This window comes from Pseudorca crassidens, chromosome 9 (genome assembly GCF_039906515.1).
Source record: "Pseudorca crassidens isolate mPseCra1 chromosome 9, mPseCra1.hap1, whole genome shotgun sequence".
In the NCBI taxonomy this organism is placed as follows: Eukaryota; Metazoa; Chordata; class Mammalia; order Artiodactyla; family Delphinidae; genus Pseudorca; species Pseudorca crassidens.
The window spans coordinates 27,699,591-27,726,577 of NC_090304.1; the positions used below are offsets into that span (position 1 = coordinate 27,699,591).

The window sequence follows — 26,987 nt, forward strand, 5'->3', positions numbered from 1 at the left end:
TGTGATACGATGCTATTCATTGCTATATCTGTAAAACCACCTAAAACCTCCTCTATGCCCACCAGGAGTTTGTGTCGTACATTTTAGGAACTTTGCACCAAACATTTAGGGAAACACCAAAGCGGCATATAATAAAGAACAACTACAACCATGAGCAAAAACTATCACACAGACAATGGGTAATTTAGAAAGGAAGTGACTTTCAAGGAATAGCTTCATGGAAGGATGTGGAAATGGGCTTTAAAAGTGGAATAAAATGAGTAAGACTATTTTGGCCAAATGTACACTAAAGTGGGAAGGCAAAAGAAGTTCTGGGGACAGTAAGACTAACAGAATGACTAGCACTACAGGAACACTTTGAAGAATTTTAGGCAATATAGCTAAGTAAGTTAGAAGAGGCTCAATTTGGAGAGTTTTGATGCTAGATTAATACAAACTGAGGAAATCAGTTCAGAGTAGTGGCTTCAACTTGTGCACAGAAGGCTCAGGATGGGAGTGGCTGTGTTAATATCATTATGGAAACGAAGAGCAACGATGAGCTGGATAACTTCACAGAACCAGAATATTCTAGCCTTTATCAGTTGTGAGTTGAAATTCAGTCCCCTTTGCATGGATATCCCAGTATCCCTCCATAAGCCAAATCCCCTTCACTTGACTTAACAAAGTCCAGGCTTCTAAAGAAACTCATTCCCCAATATAGTTCTAATCCTCAGAGGTCTTATATGTCAACTTCTACGCCACTAGCCCCAAGTCTGGATGCCTGGCTCTGGGTTCGTTGTGAGAGCAGTTCACAGCCACTGCTAACTGGAGGCTGGATGTGTGGAAATCCAGCCACCGCCTTTCCATTTTCATGATTGGTACCCAGTGCAGTGGAGAAGAGAATGCACCTCCCACTGTGGTACCCCCTAACACAGGCGTGGTTTTCAGAACCAAGGTAGCTGAGAGGGCTCTGGAGTCACACTGCTTGAGTTCAAATCCCAGTGCAACCGTTCAATTGTATTCCTTTCTCTTATTGAAAATAGATTAATAATAACACATATCTCATAATTGCTGTTAATGTTAACCAAAAGCATTCCTAAAGCTCCTGAGTGAATTCATACCAGATGTCTCCCTATTATTAACCCCAGATTATTATAGCTCTAAGTCACTCATACAGGCTAGTAAGCAAGCGCATACACACACACCCATAGACCCCAGAAGGCTCACATCCCAGCGGGGTGACTGTTTGGGCATGTTTCCCAGTATTAGCCGTATTAGTTACCCAAATATATCTTCAACCATCATCACCCTCTGATACCTGAGCCTTGGTGCCATCTTGCTGGGGCGGCAGATTGCTTCACCTAATTGCCTTCTCACTTCCAGACACACTTCCTACATAGACTATCCTTGGCCACCAGTGTGCCAAGCTCTTCTTATCTCAGGATCTTTGTACCTGCTAAAACTTCTTTCTTCAGTCGTACTCTCCCTTCTCTGCCTAATTTTTACTCAACCTTCAGGTCGCTGAGAAGCCTTCCCCAAACTTCCATCTAAATGGTCCACTTATTTATCCATTTATATGTATGTATGTACATCCTTCCTTTGTGAAGTACAACTTAAGAAATTCATAGACATTTGTATACACAGTTTTGCCCTGGAACAAAGCCAAGTTAATTCTATTTACCAACAACTTAAGACAGACGTGGTCATGTACAGTCATTTTAATCTTAATCATCTTGTTTTCATTTTTTTCTTGGTTCTCTAGAGCTGGCTATGTTTGTGTGTAATTTTGAGGTGTTTTATGAGCATTATTAAAGTCATTATGCCCAACGAAATGTACAAGCAGTGAGAATGATGAAAACTACTAATTAGTGGCATAAGACTATGATGAAAACAAAATGAAACCTAACATTAATTGATATGCATATTTTCATCCCTTTTATGGCATCATTTTGGACTTAGGAACAAATAGACTTATGAATAGTCTTTGGAAATTTAACACATTTGTACCCAGAGGAGGTTCTATGTTTGGTTTTCTGGTTATATTTTTACCTCTCTCTGCCTGTCTCTACTCTAAACTCCATGAGGCTAGGAATCAATGTTTTGCTCACCATGGTATTGCAGAGTGCCTCAGGGTGACTGTAATGACACCAACTACCTAGAGTTAAGCCAAACTTCACAGATAAGGGGAGAGTCCTCCACAAGACTGCCCTCACTTCAGACACCAGTCACAAGTTCAGGAGTCCCCAGGCCACACTCACTTCTGACCAGCTGGCTGCAAATTCAAAATTTCCCACTACCCTCTCAGATTTGATAATTCATTAGAATAACTCCAGGAACTCAGGAAGGCACTATACTTAATCATTATAGTTTAATTATAGCAAAAGGATACAAATCAGAACCAGCCAAAAGGAGAGGCACATAAGATGATGTCTAATAAGGTCCCAAATGTGAAGTTTCCTTGTCCTCAGGGTGCCTGTTACCTCTGGGTACACCAATGTGTGCCAGTACACAGAGTGTTTGCCAACCAAGGAGGCTCACCTGAACTTCAGTTTCCAGAGTTTTTATCAGGGTTTCATTATACAGGCAGGGTTGTTTGAATCATTGCCCATGTGACTCCATCTCCAGCCCCATCCATCTCCTCAGAAGTCAGGCTTACATTACTTTTGGGGCTCAAAGCCCCGAAGTCTAATGTGTGGTTGGTCTTTCTAGCATGGCCAGCCCCTCTCCTGACTCATCTCATTTACATAAACTATCTAGGAGTCCACCATGAGTCTCCTCATTAGCATAAACTTTCAAATGTGGCCTGAGGGGTGCATAATGAATAACAAAGATACACCTGTCACTTGGGAAATTCCAACTGTTTAGAGGTTACTTCCAGGAACCGGAGAGAAAGGCCAGTAAAATTGTTTATTACACAGTAATACATAGTAGATGTAATAAATACTTGGTAAATAAATGACACACCTGAGAGTTAGGTCAGATGAAACTGGATATTGTGATGACTATATCAAGAAGAAAGATAAGAAAAAACTGATTGAATCTAGCAGTGAGGTGATTGTATTCAAAGCAGTTTCAGATGTTAATTGATTAAAGAATAAATCGGGGGCTTCCCTGATGGCACAGTGGTTGGGAGTCTGCCTGCCGATGCAGGGGATGAGGGTTCGTGCCCCGGTCCGGGAGGATCCCACGTGCCGTGGAGCAGCTGGACCTGTGAGCCATGGCCGCTGAGCCTGCGCGTCCGGAGCCTGTGCTCCGCAATGGGAGAGGCCACAACAGTGAGAGGCCCGCGTATCACAAAAAAAAAAAGAAAGAAATACTAAATCGAAGTTGAAGTTTTATAGATTACTCTATTAAGATGTTTGCTGATGACTAGAAGGTGGAAGATATAGGATATACAGACATGAACATGTAGAAGATGATGGGAAGGAGCCAGTGGACTAAAAGAGATTAAGGAGAGAAGAACTGATGGGGCAAGTTTGAGGTGGCCTTATGGGTAACTGACTTACCAAACACTGCTGGTGGCCAAATACAGGTCTTAGGGATGAAGTAGAGATCATTTACTCAACCAGATGGCTTCCAATGTCCCTTCTCAACCTAAAAGCCTATGATTCAGCTCTGTGGAAATACCATTGTTCAAAGATGTTCATTCCTTTAGACAAGTGGTTCTTAATCGGGGGTGATTTTGCCCCTCAGGGGACATTCAGCAATGTCTGGAGATATTTGACCCAGCAATTCTACTTCTGTCTATGTATTCAAGAGAACTGAAAGTAGAAATTCAAGCAAATATTTGTATACCCATGTTCACAGCAATATTATTCATAATAGCCAAAAGGTGAAACCAACCCAAGTTCCATTCAGAGATGAGTGAATAAACAAAATGTGGTATATCCATACAGTAGAATATTATTCAACCTGAAAAAGGAAGGAAATGCTGACGTGCTACAACATGGATAAACCTTGAAGACATTACAATAGTGAAATAAGCTAGTCACAAAAGACAAATATTGTGTGACTCCATTTATATGAGGTACCTTGAGTAGTCAAATCCACAGAGAAAGAAAGTAGAATGGAGGCTAGCAGGGGTTGTGGGGAGATGGGAAAGGCAAGCTGTTGTTCAATAGGTGTGAAGTTTCAGTCTGGGAAGATGAAAAAGTGCTGGAGACGGATGCTGGCCATAGTTGCACAGCAAGGGGAATGTACTTAATGCCACTGAACTGCACACTTAAAAATGATTAAAATGGTAAATTTTATGCACATATATTTTACCACAACTTAAAAAAAGACTGAAGTGCTACTAGCATCAGGTGGGTAGAAGCCGGCCGTGCTGCTAAACATGCTACAATGTACAGGTCAGCTACTTCAACAAAGCACTTTCCAACCTGAATGTTGATAGTGCTGACGTTGAGAAATCTCTCTGTCACAAATTAGTGAAAGAACAGCAGTAAGAGACTGTACAGTGATATGGTCTTTTCACTTTTACACTGCTTTTCCACACTCAAGCCACTTTCCTTATTTCGCTAGATTTCACTGCCCAAATCAAGCTAAAAAAAAAAAAAGCAGAAGTAGTTAAAAAAAAAAAAGGGGGGGGGGCTTCCCTGGTGGCGCAGTGGTTGAGAGTCCGCCTGCCGATTCAGGGGACACGGGATCGTGTCCCAGTCCGGGAGGATCCCACGTGCCGCGGAGCGGCTGGGCCCGTGAGCCGCTGAGCCTGCGTGTCCAAAGCCTGTGCTCTGCAACGGGAGAGGCCACAGGAGTGAGAGGCCCACGTAACGCAAAAAAAAAAAAAAAAGGAGAAAAACAATCACTTAAACCTCAAAACAATTTTGGAATTCTCAATTTCTGAGATAAATATTTCTCTCGCTCTCTCTCAAATAATTTCACCAATAAAGTTTGAAACTATGTAAGACTCCCAAATTTGGCTTGAACTCTTCATATTTTGTTGTATTCCCAAGTTTATTCTATGCATGGTCAAGAAAAAGACAATAAACTATTTTAGCAATGCTGTATACTTTCAGTATATATTGTGTGTAAATATATGTAATCTGATTTCAATTCTTGTGAAAAATCATGAGTCTTCTACAGATGTCTTTTCTACAGCAAAGAAGGCATCTTGGTTTAAAGGATGTCTTTATTTCTCATGTTTAAAGGCTTAAACAAATCTCAGTGACAAAGGATCATTTTTTCTCACTGCATGTATTATCATTTAAAAGGGAACAATGTCTCCTGTTAAATAACTAAAACAAATTAAAACTTGAATGAACCATGACAGTAAGGGAAAATTATCCTTTGCATTTTCTATCATGGGGCCACTGGATCAATGGCCTTTCAATTCAGTCAAATAAACCACTGATCCAGTCGAACAATCAGTGAGTCTTACTATTTTCAAGAAATTGAGCAGCTTATTTGATTGAAAATGATTGAGGCAATTGTGTGTGTGTGTGTGTGTGAGTGCATATGTCATGCATGCATATGTTGAGCCCCACATTTGATACAGATTCAATACAAGTGGAAAAGGACCATAGTTTGAGAAACAATGGTGTTCAAAAATTTTTTAGTATTTTATTAATTTAGTATGTTTATTTCTCCATCTTGTTCCAAAAAAGGTTTAGGGCGGCTCTGAGTGTTTTTATATATAATCTGCAGGCTTTTGTCTTATGTTTGTGACTATTTTGTAGACTGAGTGCTAAACACTAAATTATTAAAGATTATGAAAGAAAGAAAGAGAGAGAGAAAGGGAGCAAGGAAGGGAGGGAAGGAGGGTGGGAGAAAGGAAGTAAGGAAGGAGGAAAGAAAGAATGGAAGGAGGGAGGGAAGGAAGGAAGCTAATATATAACACCCAATGAACTACTTTATCTTGAAGACTATTTCAATGACTTCAGTCAATAAAACCACTGGCAGACAAGACATCTTTGCCATTAATTTGTATTCAAGGATACTATAACTACTTGTTTATTTAAGTAGAATGAAATGTGACCTGAGCGTACTCGTTGTCTTTTTACTTTCTCTCTCCATTTACCCTTCTGAAAGACATCCAAATTCTTTTTGGAGAATTTCTTTCCCCTTGAACCATAATCTTGGTGCGGATGATGAATCCAGGTGCCTGCCTTCCTACTATGGAGTCACACCAGCTGCTGGGGACTCTTCGTGCCAAATCTTTCCTGAATCACTCAGATATAGGCAGGAGGTGGACTTAACTGTTTCAGGTTGGTCCATGGATGTACTCTCCAGGACTCTGACTCTTGAATAAGTGATACAGGATTGAAGAGACATTTGGAGTTGAGTCATCCTGATGGCAGTACCGCAACCACACTATTCATGCTACAGTATATTTCTCTAGTTCCTCGTTCCCAGCCCTTTCCATATTCTCTTCTTGGTTCCTGCTTCCTGACCAAGTGTTACAATCCATCCCTAATTTAGTGGTTTAAAACAACAAAAACAATAACGTCATTTTGCTCCAGACTCTGCATTCTGGGCAGGGCTCAGCAGGGACAGCTTATTTCTCCTCTACTCATTTTTATCTGGTGGGATTTTAAAGGTAGGACTTGAAGGTGTGCTCACATGTCCGGTACCTGCTCAGAGAAGGCTGAAACAGATGGAGACCAGAATAATTGGGTCTCCTTGGGCATGTCTTGAAACCTTTATATGGTCTTTCTATATATGATGACTTTAGGGCAGCCAGACTTCTTATGCAGCAGCTCAAGGAACAAAGATGCACAGAGAAGCCCTATCTCTTGTCCTGACCTAGCCTGCAAAGTCATGCCGTGGTACTTCTGCTGCACTCTTGATTGAAGCAATGTGAAAGTCCATCCACATTCAAGGGGAAAGAACTTAAACCTCTCACCTCTCAACAGAGTACCGTCAACATCACATTGGAAGAACATGCGGGATAGAAATATATTGGTGCAATTATTTTCAGAAAACTTAATCCACCACCCTGAGCCTTCGGATTGATGTAATCCTGTTAATGTTTCAATAAACTCCCTGTTGCTGATCCTAGCCAGGGTCAGATTCTATTACTTATAACTAAAGAATCCCAATCTAATAGACTAAGGATCTGTTTTATTAATCCCTTGGCAATTAAATGCCACCTTAATGTTGGATATTTAATTAATATCACCATCCAAAGGTTGGTACTTATTCGTTAATTAATTGACACACCTGCGTGACTCAGAAGCCAGCTTTGCTTCACTGATGAACGATTCCAACTATTTTATCAAGCTTCACTCCATCGCTGCAAAACAGACACGGTTATAAGAAAACAGCTGAGGCAGAGAAAGGTTATTTGGTTTATCACAGATGGCAATGGGGAGTGCAGCACTTCCAGAAACAGACCCAGAAGTTTTCATTCCCTTGGCCAGGCTGGAACTATTAAATCACATAGAAATACCAGGAAAAGATAAGCTGCATGAACCAGTGATTGTTGGCACTAAACACTCCAGCGAGTTCAAAGAGCCCTTAGGGCCTGCTGTTTATTTGGAAAACCAGAAGAAAAAAAAAAAAAAGTGGCGAGAGAATGGCAGGATAGAAGCCTAGCTACATATTAGATTATGATTTTATCTTAAACAGGCTTGTCTGAAGAATTTACATATTAGGGGTGCATGAGTTTATATATATATGGGTTTAGAGCACTTTAATCCTTTTTTAAAAAAGCTTCGGGGCATGCATACACATATTAAATAAAAATGTATGTTCCATTAAATATTATCAGTCGGTCATCAAAATATCACCCTGAAAGGAATTTTAACATAAGATCACATAAATGTCAAAAAACAAGTTAGAAAAATAGCTAATGTTATAATTAATATATAGACTATGATGCTGCTTTACTAAAGGTGAAGATGTTAAAATAAAAAATGAAGTAAGAGGATAAGTACGTTGTTTCTAGGAATATTCCATCCCTCCTTCTGGAACTTATTAGTCAATTTCCCTAAGATGCCAGAAGGTTCTAGAAGATTTTTTAAATGTAATTGTGTGATTAATCACCTATACTTACTATTTTATTAATGAAGTCCTTGGAGATAGAAGAGAAAAATATATGCCTGTGGTTTCAACCACTGATGTTTTTCAGAGTTCAAATATTATATTATAGTGTTCAAATATTATAGTGTTCAAATATTATATTTTCATCTTCTCTTTCTCTCTCTCTCTCTCACACACACACACACACACACACACACACACACACACACACACTCCATTTCTACCTCTTTTCCTCTTTGGTTCTCTTCCAGAGGCTGCTCTTTCAGTGACAGACATCTCCATGGGCTGTTCTTTGTGACCACCGGCTGCGCTGTGAGAACTGTTTTGGTCTGGCTTTTCTTCATGCCTGTCAAAGGCCACAGAGTGTTGGAGTCTGAAAACACAGCCCAAATCAGCATGGTCCCCAGAGACTCCCAATACATCTCAATAAAACTTTCAATGATCTCCATTTTACACATAGCATTTCTGTTGTGGATGACACACCTCATCTGAACAAATTATATCGAATAGTACCTTAAGTGAAAAGGTTCGTTCGAATAGGGATGATACAGAGAATTACCTCTAATACCTTGTTTTTTTAATTTCCCGTTATGAATAAAACCACTACTAAAACCCAAGAAAAATCATACACATTCCTTTCAAAAGCACAAAGGTCCTAAAACCTTTGATTTGAAAACCCCTTGTGGCCCCAGCATTTTAAGCCATCTTGCAGAATGTTTTATGTGTAAATATACTTGTTAGGACTATTTTTCCAAAGAAATGATTATTAAGGTCCATTAGTGAAACACCTTTCTATTGATGAATTTTGGAGGTATTGCTTTACTCTTTATTTGTTGGGTCTGTTTATCTAGTTTTATTAGCAACTTGTTGCTGGATTCTTATGTATTAATTCAGTGCAACAGTAAGGATTTTTTTGTGTTACGTTAGTATGAGGCTACTTTTAAAACTTTATATTTTTACCTCTGTGTAAGTACAGTACTGAGGAACTAAAGGACATACATAACTCTCAATCTATCATCTGCATTCCCTTTGCATTAAGTGTAACACTGGCACGAAAATCAGAGCCCCAGCTGCAATTTTTCCAGCTGTCTCTGTCACCCTGTGATTTTTCGGTACAAATTTTCTAGCCTGTTTGAAAAGGCAGGCTTCTACCCCCTTCTTTGATTGTGCTCAGGCATTTGTCCAGCCTGAGACATGGATTAATATGAACAGAATCACAGACTTTTCTGAACATAAGTCATTTACGTGTGTTTAGTGGCAAATACCGAGCAAGAAAAAAGCAGACCGCAGTTGCCTTTGTACAGAGTCTGGGTAGGTTTTGATTTCACTCAGAGTCAAGAACAAAGCAACCTCTGACTTTTCCTCAAACTCAGCCTGTATGGAATGACTTCTAATGACTTCACGAACTGCTAGCCTTCAGATGACTGGAGCATTTTCCGCTTTTTAAGTTTTCCTCCTTCTATGACGTTTTATGATTATACCTTATGGTGCAGTTCTATTTTTGTTCTTCATGATTTTCTGAGTGCTTCAAGTTTAGAGGGAATTTTTAAAAATCATTTGGCCACCATCAAACGTGCTCCTCAGTTTGGGGATGATGTGGAGTGAGACTTTAAGCATCGTGCCAACACCAAACATGGCATTCCCTATTGAATGAGCCAAATCCATCCCCTGAGTCTGAATAATTTAGAGGAGACGTGATGTCATTGTCTACTTAGAGATAAATGGAAAGGAGTCTGGGTGTAGACTTTTGGAGTGGCCTTTGTAATAACAGTAATTAAAAAGAGCATTACCTCATATATTTAAACTTTTCGTACATACCATGTGCTTTTCTCATTTTTACCCAATATTACTCAAAAAGGGCTAGTAGTCCTGTGTCATTATTTTTGAAGCACTGTTCGATGACACTGGTTTTAACAGTTTCTCACAGTTCACTGCTTCAGTTTTCATCAAATTATATTTCTAGTTACACTAGACACTTTCATCATCAATTTCCGTATGCCTCAAAGATATGCGAGGACCAGTTAGCTAATTGTGAATTTGGATACCAGATAATAGGTGCTGTAGAACATGTTTTTCTCTCAGTACAACCTTTTCTAAAATGAAAATCTTAGACTCCACTAGGCAAACTCCTTGACACCCAAACACACTCATATTTCTTTAACTAAATTAGCTTGTGCGTATGGGGAAGGTTGAGGATCACCACAGACTATTTAATTTTGACGTGCAAATCTTGTAATAAGATAAACACTAGTCATATACACTTCCATATACTTCATATCCCAACTGGTAGAAACGCAGCAGTCATACAATTTGCCAAAGAAATGCCAAGTTCCAAAGAATTGCCAAGTTCCAAAGAATTCTTAAATCCTCCCTCCTTTAAGTTCTACAACTTTCCCATGTTATTGCCATCACGTTTTGAACCTCCTGTTGTCAGATGAACACTACAGATTAGGGCCCATTATATATTCTAGACAGCTCTGAAGTATGCAAATAAGTGTTATATCAACAATTGGTAGTAAAGTTTAAATATCAATTAGTCATCATTCTCAACAAACTATCAGCTTATTTGTTTTGTTTATGAATTTAAACAACATAACCAAAAACTGACTGCAGCTAGCAAAACATAAAATCCCTAATTTGCTTTTTAGAATATTGCTTTTGCCTCAAAAATTATTTTTTATTAATAATATGACAATAAGACCATATCTCTTGGTCTTTCAAAGATCAATTCAATCATTCCCATAAATGTGAATATCAGAGAGATTTTCTTAATATGTTTTAGGACTATTGACTCCTTAAAGGAGCATCTTTTAAAGTAATCTTTATGGTTATAATATGTGTGCAGTGTCCTGAAATGGAATATGGACTGTTAGGTATTCTAAACTTATAACATGCATAGCACTTCTTTTAATGAAAGTTCTATAGAGCCATAGAAGGATGTTTAATGACATGGAAAGATGTTCACAGTATCTATTCAGTTGAAAGAACAGGTTATATAGGTAATGGGATATGAGGAAGAAAGAGGGGAACTTTTATTTCCTAATGTACTTCAGTATTTAATTTATTTACAATGGCAGTATATTAATTTTGTATTAAAAAGATTTAGAAATGTATTACAAAACTGTATAATAATTACTTGATATGTATCATACATTATTCTAAGGTCTTAAAAAATACTAACTCATTTAATCTTGTAACAACTCTACAAAGTAGGTACTTTTAATATCTCCTTTCTACAAATGAGGAAACCAAGGCACAGAGGGTTTAAGTAATTTACCCAAGGTCACGCAGGTAGTAAGAGGCAGGCAGAGGTGGGATTCTAATCTTGCTTTGCTCTCAACTACTACAATATACACTTAACTGTGTTCCCAATTTTCTTCCATTTTTGTAAAATACATTTGACTGAAAAACTATATAACCAAGTGTTAACAGTAAATATTTCTGAATGATGAAATTACGGCTATTTTAAAATTTTTTCTTTTTGCTTATTTGTATTTTCCAATGTTCACAAAACAATGGATAGAAAAGGAAATAATATTGAAAAGGAAAAAAATAATCTTTTTACAGTTCCTTCTGTACTGAGCATGAAATAGGGATTTTGATCTATCACTGTAATTTTTTTAAAACGACCTTCCTGTAAACCTTCCTTTTATTTTAGAATCTAGTAAAACCATGTCCCGTAGACCTTGGCTATTCATCTCTTCTCTTGTGTGCAGATTTTGCTGTTTATAGATGGTCACTATGGGGAATCATGAGGACAGAAGAAGAAACTGATGGAACTTTCAAAACGTAGACGTTCCAAGAAAGGGGTAAATTTTGAAAACATGGTTGCCATTATAAATGTCCTTAAAAGTTTATATATATTTCCATTGCATCTTTTCTTGGCAGCCTGACTTGCTAAGAGGGGCCATAGTGACTTAGTTTCCACCAATCAGGAAGCCAATAATCAGAACGCCTTCACAGTGGGTTTGTGGGTTTGTGATTGGGTCCACGTGGAATAATCCTGCACCAAAAGAACAATATTCTTACTTGTAATCAGTGTCTATGTATTTCCTCTGAGAGCATATCTGTTTCTTTGAATGTTTCACTTAAAAAACAACCATTTTATAAGAATCACTTAGAATATTGTTTGGAATATTAAATAGAAGTGAACTAACTCCAATAAAGACAGATGTGGAATTGACGTAGCATCTAAAAACTTCAAAGGAAAACAGAAATACACTTCTTGCATTTATATTTCATACAAAATAAGACAAGTCCATATGTGGACCAAAAATAGGTGTGGGACATTGAATGAGGGATAATGTTCTAGAATCTGTATGTTTGAAAAAAGTTAATGACATTTTATGCCAGGACTGTATTTCATACTGCAGTTCTTCATGACAAGATGGGATTCCAAAAGATGTGTACAGAATAGAATGAAGTTGGCTTGGAGACATGGGAAGGGTGCACTACGAGTAGAATAAGGGGCTTAAAAAAGGAAGTCGTTGGTAAGTATAGCTCTCAGCCTCTCTGGCTGGGTACTGCCACACCTTCAGACACTATTTCAAGATTCTGGTACTCTTTGTTTTTATTACGTAAACTGTATTCAAATCTCTTAATTCCATTCACATCTCTCCATGTCTCATCTCCTCCAAACTGTTCTGCTAGAGGCTACCATCACCTCCAGCCCAAAGACTGCGAGAGCTTCCGAATGGCCTCCCAAAGTTCACTCTAGCCCCCTAAAATCCATTCTCCACGCTGGGGCAAGAGTGACCTTTGCAAAACATAAAACTAATCATGTTAGCCTTTCTACTTAAGATCCTTAAACAGATTCCAGTTGCCCTCAGAATAAAGTCAAACATCTTCAACAAGACCTTAGTTGTGACCTTCAAATGTTTTTAACTTGGCCCTTCAGTTCTGGCCTCTGCCTACAGATCCGGATCCAGACCCCTCTGGAACTCAGCAACCCACCACACTGCTTTTCTTTTTCCTATAACATCCTTGTATTCCTTTCCTCCATCAGGGAGTCTTCACTCAGAGGAGGAAAATTACCCCTATTTTAAGTTTTCTTTGTACCAGTTGCCTCTCCTTTTCTTAGATACAATTTTTTTTTTTTTTCTTAGATACAATTTTTATTTATTTATGTGATTATTTAAAGTCAGTCTCTCCCCAGGCTCATTAGATTACCTACTTCATATGTGGGAGGAAACTCTTGCTTTTTGCATCATTAGTCCATCGGCATGGTTTGAGTACTCTGCCTGTCACAGAGCAGAGCTTTAAAAGTATTTTTTGAATAACTGAACATTATTATTACTGAGAGAAATGGGGTTTAGATTCTGTTGGTCTCTCAAAGTCAATTTTTAAAAAAATGTATTCATTCATTTATTTATTTTTGCTGAGAGGGAAAATTACATTATACATTGCTTAATCAAAATATTGATATATCTTATACTAGCTTGTCAAACTGAATTATTAAACTTGAAAAACCCGACATATGTTTTCTTTAATCTGGTTATTATGGGTTTTCCACACTGCCCATCTTTCAAAAGAGATTACTTTGGCTTTTACTTCAATGAGATTGCTCGTCTTCCACCACGACAAGCCTATCCCAAGTACCACTAAATTCTATCCCACTTTTCCAGAACTGGGACCATGATATGATATAGGGAAGGACTCAGCAAACACTAATTGATAACAGAGATCACGCAAGTCTGTTAGGCTAGAAAGCACACCAGCACATGCTCAGTATCTTGTTAAGATATTTTTTTGAAACTGATTATTAAAATTATTACATAAATAATACTCATCTCTTTTGTTGATACATGCTAAACATTAGCTAGTAAGTATGGTAAGAATTAGCGAGTGTTTTGTAAAATTTTAAGATTTCCACTCTCTCCATCTTTATTATTTAAGCTGCTGGCAAAGCTGGATCAAATTTAGTCTTTCTAAGATAATGCCTATAAAATTTATTTTATGAAATAAAATTTCATGGGTTCTAGTGTTTCTTGAATCTTTCTTAGTCATACACGTTTTTATTGGATAACCAAAAGGAAATTTTAAATAAGAAGGACAAAAGCTATAATTTATATATTTATTTTGAGCACTTCAAAAAGGATCTATCAAAGAATCAGGTTAATCACATAATTTTCTTTTGAGACTATATTTTGGTATATTATATCTGTAAATTTTAAGATACAAAATTTTTTTTTTCTTCTGCATCCTGCTGTGTTTAAAAAGAAGGCTGCCTTTAAATGGATGGGACACATAAAAATCTTCAGCTTCTCTATGAGAAAATCAACTTATGAAGCAGTCTTATGTACTATTTCATGCTTTTGAAGACAGTAACAAACCCCTTTAATTGTACTATTTGAACTCCGTAGGAAATCCTTAGCTCTTATCCTCCATGCTGGTCTCATGATATCACTTCCGTTCCTGCATATCTGGTATGGATTTTCCTTCATTGTGTAGTAGCCTCAATCACTCATGCATTCTCTTACTCTCTTTCTCATTTATTGACTCATAAGATTGTTGAACAAATATTTCCAAGTTTCTACCAAGTGCATACATAGCACATAAGAATGAAAACCACAAAGGGATAGAGGGCATAGTTCTTCAGCTTGAGGGGGTTACAATGAAAACATTTAAAACAAACCAAAGAAAAAAAGTAAAAACTGTAGGAATTTAGAATAAAGTAAAGGTATTGGTTGGCTCAGATATTTTTCTAATTGTGTCATAATAGTTCTATTAACAGGCTCTGATTTCTGATAATATATATCTTAAGTTTTGCTGGAAAATGATTAAAATGCAACCAATTTAAAGAAAAAAAGAGGTAAAATAGTTGAATTTTTTTTCTGAAGAAGAGCTGCAGGGTTGAACCAAGCTTTTAGTTATACACAAGTATCCCTGAAGTATTGGAAAACTATTCTCATAGGGAGAATGAAAGCCAACTCCAAATAAAGTACTGAGCTTTCAAGGGAAGTAGCATTCACTTTCCAAGCTTCCACCTAAGGTTCTCCCACGCTCCTATCTCTCATTTTCTTCCCTAAATGCATTCTGAAATGATATTTTAAAAGATACTGCAGCAGGATATCAGGAAGTATATTTGCCAGTTCCTTCGATGAAATCACTGGAGAAAGGGTCCAGGTTTACATTCCATTAAAGGAAAAAATGTGTAATATTTGCATAGAGGCAAGCATAAACTTGGCATTTGATTTTTATCCTTCTTTTGTTTTCTATTAGAAGCAATAAAAATTGAATTTAACAACAAAAAAAAATGGAGCTTACAGCCTCACTTATCTTAAAAAAAAAACACCACCAAAACTCCCAGAATATAACATTTAAAATTTGGTATAATGAGGTTTGATGTTTCCAAGCTAATGTCAGGGGACAGACATGGTTCACATCCACTCATTTTAAAACAAGCTTTTAGTGTAGGTAGCTATGCTGGTAGAGAATATGATTTGACAGAATGCAATATGTTCAAAACCATGGGATGAGAATTATTTGAAAAGTGAGTTCCTTTTTGTCCTAATTTATTATTTAAATTCACTTATACTTCTCCAGCTTCTTTATTTTGGTAGACAAATGGAAATAAAAATTCATAACCCTAATACAGGTTGGTCACTAACTCTCAGTGGATAACTGATTAGCAGGGACACAGTAGAGGTTGACTTCTTCCTACACTACGAGTTACGATTTTAACCTTTTTTTGCCTCAATTTTTCCCCATTCAATAAAATGATAAAGAAGTTTTCATCAACTTTGTAAAGGATCACTCACTTGATTTTTTTTATAGCATTAAGTATCCTATAAAATGTGCCACTAAAGTAGAACAGGTTATTATTTGGTTTTTTGTGTGCACGTTACTTAGATCTAGGATCATGCACAAGCTAGTTTTCCTTTTTTGATTGACTATCAGGTTGTTTGTTTTCTAAAGGAAGAAAACCACAGAAATAATTTGGCTGGTGCAGATTTATTTTTGACTGATTAAATCAGTCAAAATCAGTTGAAAAATTTTAACCATGTGGATAAGGGGTGTACTGCTAACTCATAGAAGAAAGAACACAAAACCAAGCGTTTCTCCAAAAACATGATTCCAGTCAGTGTTTGCTGCTGGGCTGGAAATCAAAAACAAAATATAAAGGAGCCCCTCCCCATCTTTGGCATTCTTTAACGCCAATGCCACTTGCTGTGGTTTATGCTGGGCAAGGAAAGTGACTGTCCTCTTGCTCCCAGCACATGTGACAAGTACGGACACTCTGGACATACTGTACAACAAAAGAAATACATTAGCAAGCCCTTCATTTCTACTCAGGCATAAGACATACCTTACTTCAAATTCAAGTGCCAGCAAAAAGAAACTCAAAATGGATTCGAGACCTAAATGTAAGGCCAGACACTATAAGACTCTTAGAGGAAAACATAGGCAGACACTCTATGACATAAATCACAGCAAGATCCTTTCTGACCCACCTCCTAAAGAAATGGAAATAAAAACAAAAATAAACAAATGGGACCTGATGAAATTTAAAAGCTTTTGCACAGCAAAGGAAACCCTCGAAAAGACAACCCTGAGAATGGGAGAAAATGTTTGCAAATGAAGCAACTGACAAAGGATTAATCTCCAAAATTTACAAGCAGCTCATGCAGCTCACTAGCAAAAAAACAAACAACCCAATCCAAAAATGGGCAGAAGACCTAAATAGACATTTTTCCAAAGAAGATATACAGATTGCCGGCAAACACACGAAAGGATGCTCAACATCACTAATCATTAGAGAAATGCAAATCAAAAATACAAGAGGTATCATCTCACACAGGTCAGAATGGCCATCATCAAAAAATCTACACACAATAAATGCTGGAGAGGCTGTGGAGAAAAGGGAACCCTCTTGAACCGTTGGTGGGAATGCAAATTGATACAGCCACTATGGAGAACAGTATGAGGTTCCTAAAAAAACTAAAAATAGAACTACCATATGACCCAGCAATCCCACTACTGGGCATATACCCTGAGAAAACCGTAATTCAAAAAGGGTCATGTACCACAATGTTCATTGCAGCTCTATTTTCAATAGCCAGGACATGGAAGCAACCTAAGTGTCCATCATTGGATGAATGGATAAACAAGATGTGGCACATATATACAATGGAATATTACTCAGCCATAAAAAGAAACGAAATTGAGTTATTTGTAGTGAGGTGGATGGGCCTAGGGTCTGTCATACAGAGTGAAGTAAGTCAGAAAGAGAAAAACAAATACTGTATGCTAACACACATATATATATAGAATCTAAAAAAAAATGGTTCTGAAGAACCTAGGGGCAGGACAGGAATAGAGACGCAGACGTAGAGAATGGACTTGAGGACACGGGGAGACGGAAGGGTAAGCTAGGACGAAGTGAGAGAGTGACATGGAGATATATACACTACCAAATGTAAAATAGATAGCTAGTGGGAAGCAGCCGCATAGCACAGGGAGATCAGTATAGCACAGGGAGATCAGTTCGGTGTTTTGTGACCACCTAGAGGGGTGGGATAGGGAGGGTGGGCGACTGGGAGATGCAAGAGGGAGGAGATATGGGGATATATGTATATGTATAGCTGAGGGTGGGAGGGAGACGCAAGAGGGAGGAAATATGGGGATATATGTATAGCTGATTCACTTTGTTATACAGCAGAAACTAACACACCATTGTAAAGCAATTATACTCCAATAAAGGTGTTAAAAAAAATTCAAGTGCCAGGAAAGCCCATTGTAAAAGCGACATATTTTCAAGTGAATTCTGTTTGATCTTTTTTTATAGGGGCTCCAACCAGCCTCTCTCCCTTCCTCCCCAGACCCTGGAAACCAATTAGTCTCAGCACAGAGGCCACAGACCAGGCTGAAACGGTTCCTTTTTATTTTTAGGGGATATAATTTCAGCCAGGATGTCTAGTCAGTTGTCACATAGTATACCTAGCACACTTCTCCCTCTCACACACATCCATTGGATTTCCCTTTGGAGAATGCCTAGATTTTTGAGTCTGCCTCCTGGAAAGGAATTAGAGCTGGTTGGCGTCCATATCCTTCAGCTCTGACAATGGCATAACATCACAGGGCCACCTCATCTTTCACAGTCAACACCACCAACCAAGTTTTCTAAAAGCCTTCTCTTCCTTGTCCTCTGTCTTCTAGCATTTCAGCTGCTTTTCTTTTCCTTACGTGTTTGCCTACAATTCTGAAAACCTTTTCTTCCATAACCCAAAGTAGCAGAGAAAAAAGGACAAACTTTTATTTTTACGTTTTTGAATTGCTTATCCTTTGGGAGAAATGTGCCCCAAACACAAAAATGGAAACAATTAGTCTTTGCCTCTCCTTGCCTCCATATACTGAACCTGCCTTAATTCATGGAGGTGAAAGAAATTATCAGCTGGATTGGCCTAGGAACAACATCGCAGAAAGAAAGGTGTGTGTGTGTGTGTGTGTGTGTGTGTGTGTGCGCGCGCGCGCGCGCGTGTGTGTGTGTGTGTGTGTGTCTGTCTGGCGAGTTGAAAGGCTTGAGAAAAGGGAGCATAGCTCTCCCCCAGGAAAGTCTAAGCTCAGCAGACGGGGAGGGGGACCCAGGGTCGCCTTCCCTGGTTTCAGCGCAGGGCCCGAGCCGCTCCCCTTGCCCCCGAGGCAAGCTCTGCGCCCTGGAGCTGTGCCAGGACTGCAGACAGCGCCTGGCAGGTCGGTGGGTGGGGGGCCTGGGGCCTAGGTGTTCCTGGGTGTTCCCTTTGCAGAAGACACCCATTTGGAGGGAAAACTCCATTTATTTTCCTGGGGCTCCGTAGCCCCCCTCCCCGGTCCCCTATCATTTTTACGCTGATCGCACTCCTGATGATGAACTTGCAGCTCAGCTTCCTGCCGCCTGCTTGACCCGGGAGCACCAGCAGGCTGCCGGCCTCGCCCTCAGCTCCCTCCTCCTCTTGCAACCCCGGGGCCTCAGGGCGCCAGTGGGGGTTCGAGTGGGCCGGGGCAGCAGGAGGGGCGCGCGGGGGCGCGGGGTCCCGCCGGGGAGCGCGCACAGAGCGGCGCCTCGGCCGCCCTGCTTCCTGGAGCTGTGCTCCTTTGACCCCAGTGGCAGTCCCTGTCACTGCACCGCTCTCGCTCCCTCCGGCTCGCCGCGCCCTCGCTCCCTCTCTTCGCCCCCTCGCTCGCTCTCTCCCCAGATCGAGGCTGCTCCCGTCCTTTCTCCCCCGCGCCTCCCTCTCGTGCCGCGCCCCCCGGCCCCCAGCCCCAGCCCGCGGCGGGACCTCTGGGGTCGAAGGTTCTGGCCCGCCCGCGCCCCTCGCCGCCCCCGCGCGCCTCCCGCCGGCTCCTGCTGCTTCGCGATGGATCGCCTGCTCGCCGGGCGCTGAAGGCATCCCCAGGACCCGGAGCGCAGCCCGGGAAAGGTAATCCGCCCCGGGAAGGGAGGCGGAGGGCGGGGGAGGGGGAGGAGGCGGCCGGGCGCCCGGTGCCGCGCGCGAGAGGAAGGGAAAAAAATGCACACACAAAGCGGAGCCCGGGTGCGAGGTGCCTTGTCAGCGGCGCGTGCGAGGGGCTCGGAGGCTGCGGACCGCGGCTGCCCCGGTGCCCCTGACATTCTCACAAGCCGGCGCTTCCCGGGCAATTCGGAACCCGAGGAGGGCTTATTTTCAACCCCCGAGCGAAAGCGAATTCTTTTTTAGGAGCTGTCTCCCTCCCACTCCCCATCTTGACCCTCTGCCCTTCTCCCCTCCCCCCCCCAGTCCTCGGCCCTCGACCTCCCGGGGTCCTCACCTCGCGGCTCCCTCCTCCGCCGGGATTTCTTAGGAGGGAAGGAGGGGGTGTCGGCGAGGGGCGGCGGCGAAAGCCCGGCAGCGGGGATGGGGGTGGGGACGAGGGCTCGGCGAGCTGTTTACTAGAAAGTCCCGGGGTTATGTGTTCGAGCCGCCCCGGCCTAGGCCCGGGTGCATTGTGTTGGCCCGAGCCCCGGGCGCCCGCGGCGGCCCGAGCGAGGTGCGGTGGCCAGGAAGGCGTCGCGCAGCTTTGTGCTCGGGCTGCGCTCCGCGGCCGCCCCCGGGCCGCCCGCGTGCGCGCCGCTCTCGCGCGGGGCTGTTTCTCACTCTCTCCCGGCGCCCCAACCTCGCTCTCCCCCGCCGCCTCCGGTCTCCACGATCGTAGCCTGCAGATCGAGCAGGCGACCCGGGCTGGGCTGCGGGGGACGAGCAGCGAGAAAAAGTAACCGTTGCCGCCCGATTTCTTCCCTTGAGAGGCAGGAGTTTCTATGCTATTTACATGTAACAGGGTTATCTTTGTAAAGCCTTTGAATTACAAGGTTTGCGGCCTAGGAGGTAGAGGGGGCATTTTCCTGGAGGTTGGGGAGGGGATTAGAATCTACCAGCAAGGAAGGAAATTAAGGATGCTCCAGTGGGGTAGATTTATTACCACATTCCCCCCCAACACACCCCAAATTAAGTGCAAATGCGGGTCATGAAAAATGTGTAATTGACTTGAGATGCTGCAAACAAACACAAACAGGTCATGGTGGAAAAAACAAACAAAACTTTAAGTGCAAGAAAAGATTTCCAAAGGGGGGGGGAAATCCGTGGCCTCCACACCCCCTTCCAACGCTCGCTGGCTCCCTCCCTTTCTTTCTCTGCCGCTCCAGGGAAGCAGCCCCGCAGCTCCGGGGCAGAGAGCAGGGAGGCGGTGGCGGCTCCGGGCGCGGGCTCCGCTCTGAGGGTTCGGGGATGCCAACGCGCCCTGGAGGCTGACGTCGGGGGCGTGGGGCTGTGATGCTCGAGCGAGGATGGTGCGGTGTCAGAGCCATTGGCCGCCGGTGGTCATCAATCAATTCGGGGCTGGGGGAAAGGTAGAGAAAGAAAGGCGCCCAACGGAGCCTGGGGCCGCGAGCGCCAGCGCCAACAGTGCCAGAAGCGGCGGCCTCAGCGGAGGCGACGGCGGTGGCAACGGGGGACTGAGCGAGTAAGGCGAGCTGGTGCTCCAGGAAGGAAGGGGGAGCTGTAGTCCGGACAAGCCGGCCGTGAGCCGGGAGGGCAGGGCGCGCGCGAGTGTGTCAGTGTGTGTGTGTGTGTGTGTGTGTAGTTGCTGACCACCCCCAACTGCCCACCCTAGATTTAAAACAAACACACCAATCCAAAGTAGAGAATTCCGCGCCCCCCGCCCCACCATATATAGGCTCTACGCGTTGCCAGAGGCGCGGGAGAAAAGTCCTGCCCTTTCTTTCCGAAAGAATGTGCCAGCCGGGTGTCCGCAGTGCTGGAGACAAGTTCAGGTGTAAGTGCGTCGGGAGGGAGGGCGCTCTGTGGACAGAGGCACGTGGAACTTTGTGCATCCGTCTAAACACCTTGCTGGAGAAGCCGCCCGGAAGGCTTCTGGGCATCGCTCCGGAATACAGGGATGAGTAACTGGAGATGGGCATGAAAGAGTAAGGGCGTGAGTTGAGAAAGCACTCGATCTGTGCTGCAGAGGGAGGAGAAAGCGAAATTTGGCGGAGTCGGAGCAGGCGAGTCCCAAAGTCTGGCCAGGCTGTCGGGCGGTCTTCTTAGGGGTAGTGAATAAAATGAGCATCCTTGTTTAAACGAGGAAATCACGGGCTCCTTTCTCATAGGCTGTGCCGTGCGGTGCTCGGGCAGAGAGGTCATGAGTTGTTGCTTTGAAAACTCTTGGTAAATTGGACTTCTGGTGTCTAGGAGGTGGAGACAGTTATTTAATTCCTCAGCTTTTAATCCCTTCATTGCCAGCAGACTTTAAAAGCGTTTCGCACTAGATTCCTGAAAAAGAACATTCCAAGTTGCACAGCTTAAGGCACAGGATAAGTGATTGCTGTCTAGGAAATGCAAAATGTGCTCGCATGATTTTTTTTTTAAAGGGAAAATCAAAGTAGCACCAGCATGAATGTTTGGCAGTGTCACATTTTTCTTTAGGATTCCTGGCATTTAGTACTGGGTTCCTTTGTTTTATAGAGCAAATGTATTGAAGTATAAAAATGGAAATTTTAAAAAAGAATACTGGTCTCTGTAAATATTATACATAAAGTAATGTAAGTGTGATGAGGATGAGCTGCTCCAAAATCTGATTATTTGGAAGGCTTTACTGACTAAATATGTGAAGCAAGGTGATGCAGGTTCTTGGTAGTTTTAGGTGGTGTATCATTCTGTCTTGTTTCAAGCTTTTTCCAGATTTCTCAGGTTAGAGGAGGGAGTTTACCAAAAAAAAAACAAAAAACAAAAAGGCCTTTCCCATGTATTGGTGTTTCCTATTCTTGGGATATGATCATCTTGTGATGTGAGTGGGGGTGAACATAGCATTTTTAAAAAATAAGCTTTTTCTTGATTTGTCTATAAAGGTTCCTGTGAAAGTTTTGAAGCTCTCTGCCTCAGTCTGACATTTTCTTCAAAGGACTCCAGTTTAAAGAAGATAGACACTGCAGGTGCACTGTTTCGATAAAACATTTGAAAGAGAACATGGTAAAGATGAATTCAAATGAGGTGCCAGCCACCCATTTAGCCTTTCCGAGTAACAGGGGCCTGTGCTTGCTGAAGAGGCACAGATCTCACTTGATAGAAAAGGCAAAATCCCATGTTGACTTTAGGGTACAGTGGACCATATAGGAGTGCAAACTGATCACCTTCTAAGTTCCATCTTTTCTGGGCTTCAAACGGGAGGGTCTGATGCTAACTACTGTAAGTCATTGCCTAGATATTTACATAACAGGAATGTATCTTTCATTTGTAGGCCATTTTGCTTAGTTTAATTAGCGAGTTTACTCCAGAAACATTTAAACTGTTTCTGGCACCCGGTGCAGAGATTGTTACTGAGAGGTCACAATGGTCTAGACATGAATTTTGCTTCTCTTGCTTCTTGATGTTCTGTATTTCACACAATAGACATTGATGGCAGGAACATAAGAATTCTCATGTAATTTTTACACCACTCTCTAATTTATGCAAACACTAAGTTCTTGCAGTCTGAAAATGTGTATTTTTTCCCCTCTGTGCTTTGATGGCTAACATTCTTTTTAATGACAGTCATTTCTATAACAGGAAGATGTTTTCATTTGTTTTTACTTTTCAGCGTGGTGCAATTATGCAGTTTTGCGCTTCAGTCGTGTCTCTCTGTACTTTGTGTCTCAAAAGAGAATTACAGTACTTAGAACAGGACTGCAATTTGAAGCAGGTGTTGTGTTTTACTGTTATGCAAAATAACAGTAAAATATAATTGTGGGGGAAATTAAGGAAACAGCTGCAAACTTGGTATGAAAACTGCTACATTATGATTTGTAAGCAGTTCTTATAGATATCTTACATCAGAGGAGTGGGGAAAGATTTTAATTTGTTAATCCTACTGGCCTGGTTGTCTGTCAGCTAGCGCTTAGAGGACTCATACCTCCCATGAAGTCAGGAAGAAGAAAGAGAACCCTAAGTGACACTTTGTTTAAAATGCCAGAGCATGAGGGATTCATTTCTTGGCGGTGCTGTTGTGCATTAGGAATGCAGGCAAGGTGGGTGTTATTTAGCTTGCTTTGCTCATATGAAGAAGGCAATGATTTGAGTAGAATGCTGTGGAATTTCTTAGCCCAGCTAGCATATGGAGGACTACACAAGCCCCGGGTTGTAAAATAATAAAATAAATGGCCTATGGCAGGCCATCTGCCTTTTGCTTGGTATTTAAGGTGTTTCATGCCAAATTTAAATCTAAGCCTATTATTCTAAATATTTTTATTTGAGATAGCAGCTAAGATTCCCAGAGCTTAATGGTGCACATGGTGAAAATATTCTAATGTGGAGCACTTGAAGTAAGAAGGCGGGTTACCTAAGGGTTATCCAGGGAGCTGCTGCCCGCTTCTTTACAATTTCACTGATCAATTGCAGCAGCAACCAAGCAGGGGTGTGCTCTGCTCAGTCTTTGCACACTTGGTATAAAAATAAGCATCCTCATTTCCGAACCCAGTGCAGCAAATAATATATTGACATTTATACAAAGAATCAAAAAGAACAGAAACATTTTTTAAAGTATAAAACCAGCTACTGAGAATTATGCAGCACCAAGCAGGAGTGAAGCGGTAGATTCAGTGACCACCCTCCTTTACCTCTCCTTCTGGGCTCCAAGAGGGGCGGTAATGAGCACATCCAAAATGGTGGTCCAAGCCTAGATGTATTTGACTTTCCTCTGAGTAACTGGAGGGTTTAAAGAAATTATATTACATTTAGCAAGAAGGATTTGCCTTCCATAAAGTTCTTGGCCAGAGTGGAATCCATATATATATACCAAGATTTGAGTACCTATGTGTGTTGGGAGCCACTGTGAAAGAAAAAATTGTATGTGATGTGTGTATATATTATGCGTGTATTACAGTTACAAACAGGTATCTGTTATGAGCACAGCATTTTAAATTTACATTTGGCATTGTGTTTTATGGCTGTGCTAAGCACCGGGATTTCAAATTATTCTGTGACACCAACTTTGTACAGACCAAACATTCCAATTAGCAGGGAAGGTTTGGAAGATTCGCCACTTCGAGCACAAACCATTTATAGTTAGACACCATGGCAACTGTGGATGTGCCCCTTCCGTAATTCACGTTAAGTGCCATAATGATGATTAAAGAGGAAATCTTAGTTTGAACACCACTGAAATGGTTTGCTAGCAGCCAGCCTTATCATTCGGAGTGTCATGTCCATTCTGAAGTACATGCTGGGTGGAGAATTGGGAAAGGTTTTATCCATGAGGCAACCACACAGATTAAGATTTTTCCTGAACCAATTTCATGTCTAGGTGTCCCATCTGACATCGCTTAGAACATCCTCTTTTTCTTTGTTCTCATTTTTTTTCATTTGTTTTTTTCAGAAACACACAGCAGTATTGATGAGTAGACCCTTGGGTTCAGAGATTGGGCTGAAACGCACCATGCCTGCTTCCATCCTTTGCTCCGGAAAGTTGTGAATTGCTCATGCCTATAGGGAGGAAGGATGGCACATGGGATTCCTTCTCAAGGCAAGGTTACCATAACGGTGGATGAGTACAGCTCCAACCCCACCCAGGCATTCACGCACTACAACATCAACCAGAGCAGATTCCAGCCGCCACATGTACATATGTAAGTATCACTCATGAACTTAAAAAAATTAGCCATCAGGAAACTAGAAATAAAATAAGAAATTCACGGATGACTTCTGCCCAGGAGAATAAAAGGTGTATGATTCCCCAAACAGATGGGTATCTATGGTTCCAAGTACAACTCAGAGGAATCCTCCACGTTGGTGTAACGCTGAACTTTTCCAGAGTATGTACTTTCAACTACAATTTGGCATGAGATCTTCAGAGCCTCTGAGGGTTGCCCTCATTTTGTGTATAACAACAGAGAGGTTAAGGTATTTGCCTAATGTCACACAGTGAATTTTGGCAGAGTCTCCTGACCCCTAATTCAGTTTGCTTTATGTTATACTGCTTGCCTCCATGATGAAATATCTTTAAAATTTCTGTAGTTTCCCCCCCACAGCACACACCTCACCCCCCCACCCCTTTACGTTCAGCTGGGGAACAGGCCTAATTGGGACTAATTGTCCAGCCACTGCTAAATCCATCGTCTTGCCTGTTGCTCGTAGAACGTGTGCTGCATGCTGCAGGACTCAAACAATATGGGGAACAAAGGATTAAGGGACAGTGGAACAGTTGGTTCCAGGAATTGTACTTTCCCCTCACTCCCTAATACTATTTAAGTCATGTCTCAGTTTAAACTGTTTCAGGAGCAAAGTGTGGGAGAAATCCAGAGGCAAAGATTCTGCAGCACCTGGATGCACACCAGCTTTTTTTCTGTTCCTCTGCTGCAGGATGTGCTGGGCTTTCAGCAGAAGGGGCAAAAGGTCACCATCTCCCTTGTTTATTCAAGGCCTGGTGCTCATTCTCTATTAGACTCTTCCAATGTCTAACATGAGTCTTTCACAGTAGGCCTAAACCCCTTTGCAAACCATTATATAGTCAAGAGAGAAAAGAGGTTAGGGCTCTGTTGAATGTTTTTGCCATTGCTGGTAAAATTGAACTCGGGGCACGTCCAAGTCACAAGCTCTTTTTTAAGTAATTGTTTTATTTGAGCATTTAAAAAAAAACAGTAGGTCTCCCCCAACCCAACACGCACACACATGCGCACACACACACTCTCAACACCCCCCCCCCCAATTTAGAAACACTAACCAAACAAAAAGATCCTTCTCTTGACTGCCTGGGTAGTATAGTAAATACTGGGATGTACTTCGCAAGTATGCAAATAGAGCTACTCAATTATCTATGATGGGAATTCTGCAAAAAAAAAAAAAAAAAAGGAGAAGAAAAAGAAAAATCCTTGCAAATGGTTAATGCTAAACTATTTCTAAGATTCTTCTACTTTCTTTAAATCAGAATATATTCATGATAATGAAGGATTCCTAACATGGTTTTAAGGAGAGGTTTTCAAGGGGAATAAGATTTTTCTTTGTTAAAATGGCTTTTCTGAACAATAACTGTGTTCATTTCAAATATTCCTTTTATTCTTCTGCTTCTGATAATTTCTTTTTCTTCAAATATGTTATAGAATGTGTGCAAGCTGGGCTTAGGATTCCTTTAGCTCTGCTTTGCTGGTGTGACGTTTTGTATTAGAGAATCACAAAGCACTTTGTGGATTCTGTTTCCTCCCAGGCAAAAGAAAGTATATTTTGCCCCAGATTCCTTGGAAAATGACTGATAGGGAATCTTAGCTTATTCTTCGCTTGTTTGTAGCCCTAAGATTCCACTGGTGAACTGTGAATGCTCAGAGGTATTTTAAAAATCATGTACCTTTAGGACTGATGTGCTTAGATCTAGCCATGAAAAGTTCGAAGGATCAAATTATAGCTTTTATGAAAACAAGGCTTGAAAAATGGAGTTTGCGGTGGCAGCCTAGACAGCTGTGTAGCCCTTTTACCAGACTTCCTTCCTAGAAGTAGAGGATTCTTCCACGGTCAACTCCAGCTGGACTTTTCACCTTCATCACCCACTAAGGGCTTCCCACCTGAACCCTTTGT

The 26,987-nt window shown here is 41.5% G+C and overlaps 1 protein-coding gene and 1 long non-coding RNA gene across 8 annotated transcripts in view; one reads left to right on the top strand and one right to left on the bottom strand.

The window, feature by feature from the left end:
- Positions 1-20,002, bottom strand: part of LOC137230329 (uncharacterized) — a 46,684-nt gene extending 26,682 nt beyond the window's left edge. For 4 of the 5 annotated variants that reach the window (XR_010946093.1, XR_010946096.1, XR_010946095.1 and 1 more), the window contains exons 1-3: positions 19,726-20,002; positions 8,184-8,332; positions 7,138-7,210 (exon numbers count right to left, since the gene is read on the bottom strand). This is a non-coding gene — a long non-coding RNA (uncharacterized lncRNA). The remainder of the gene's footprint in view (positions 1-7,137; positions 7,211-8,183; positions 8,333-19,725) is intronic. The other variant, XR_010946097.1, reaches the window with a different exon arrangement.
- The window catches only part of MPPED2 (metallophosphoesterase domain containing 2), a 173,295-nt gene continuing 165,300 nt past the window's right edge, over positions 18,993-26,987 (top strand). Inside the window, exons 1-2 of one of the 3 annotated variants that reach the window (XM_067749535.1) lie at positions 18,993-19,358; positions 24,799-25,048. In XM_067749535.1, the coding sequence (XP_067605636.1) occupies positions 24,921-25,048 (128 nt within the window). In that variant the 5' untranslated portion in view covers positions 18,993-19,358; positions 24,799-24,920. Of the gene's footprint in view, positions 19,359-20,616; positions 20,914-24,798; positions 25,049-26,987 lie in introns of those variants that run through there. The other 2 variants (XM_067749536.1, XM_067749537.1) reach the window with 2 other exon arrangements.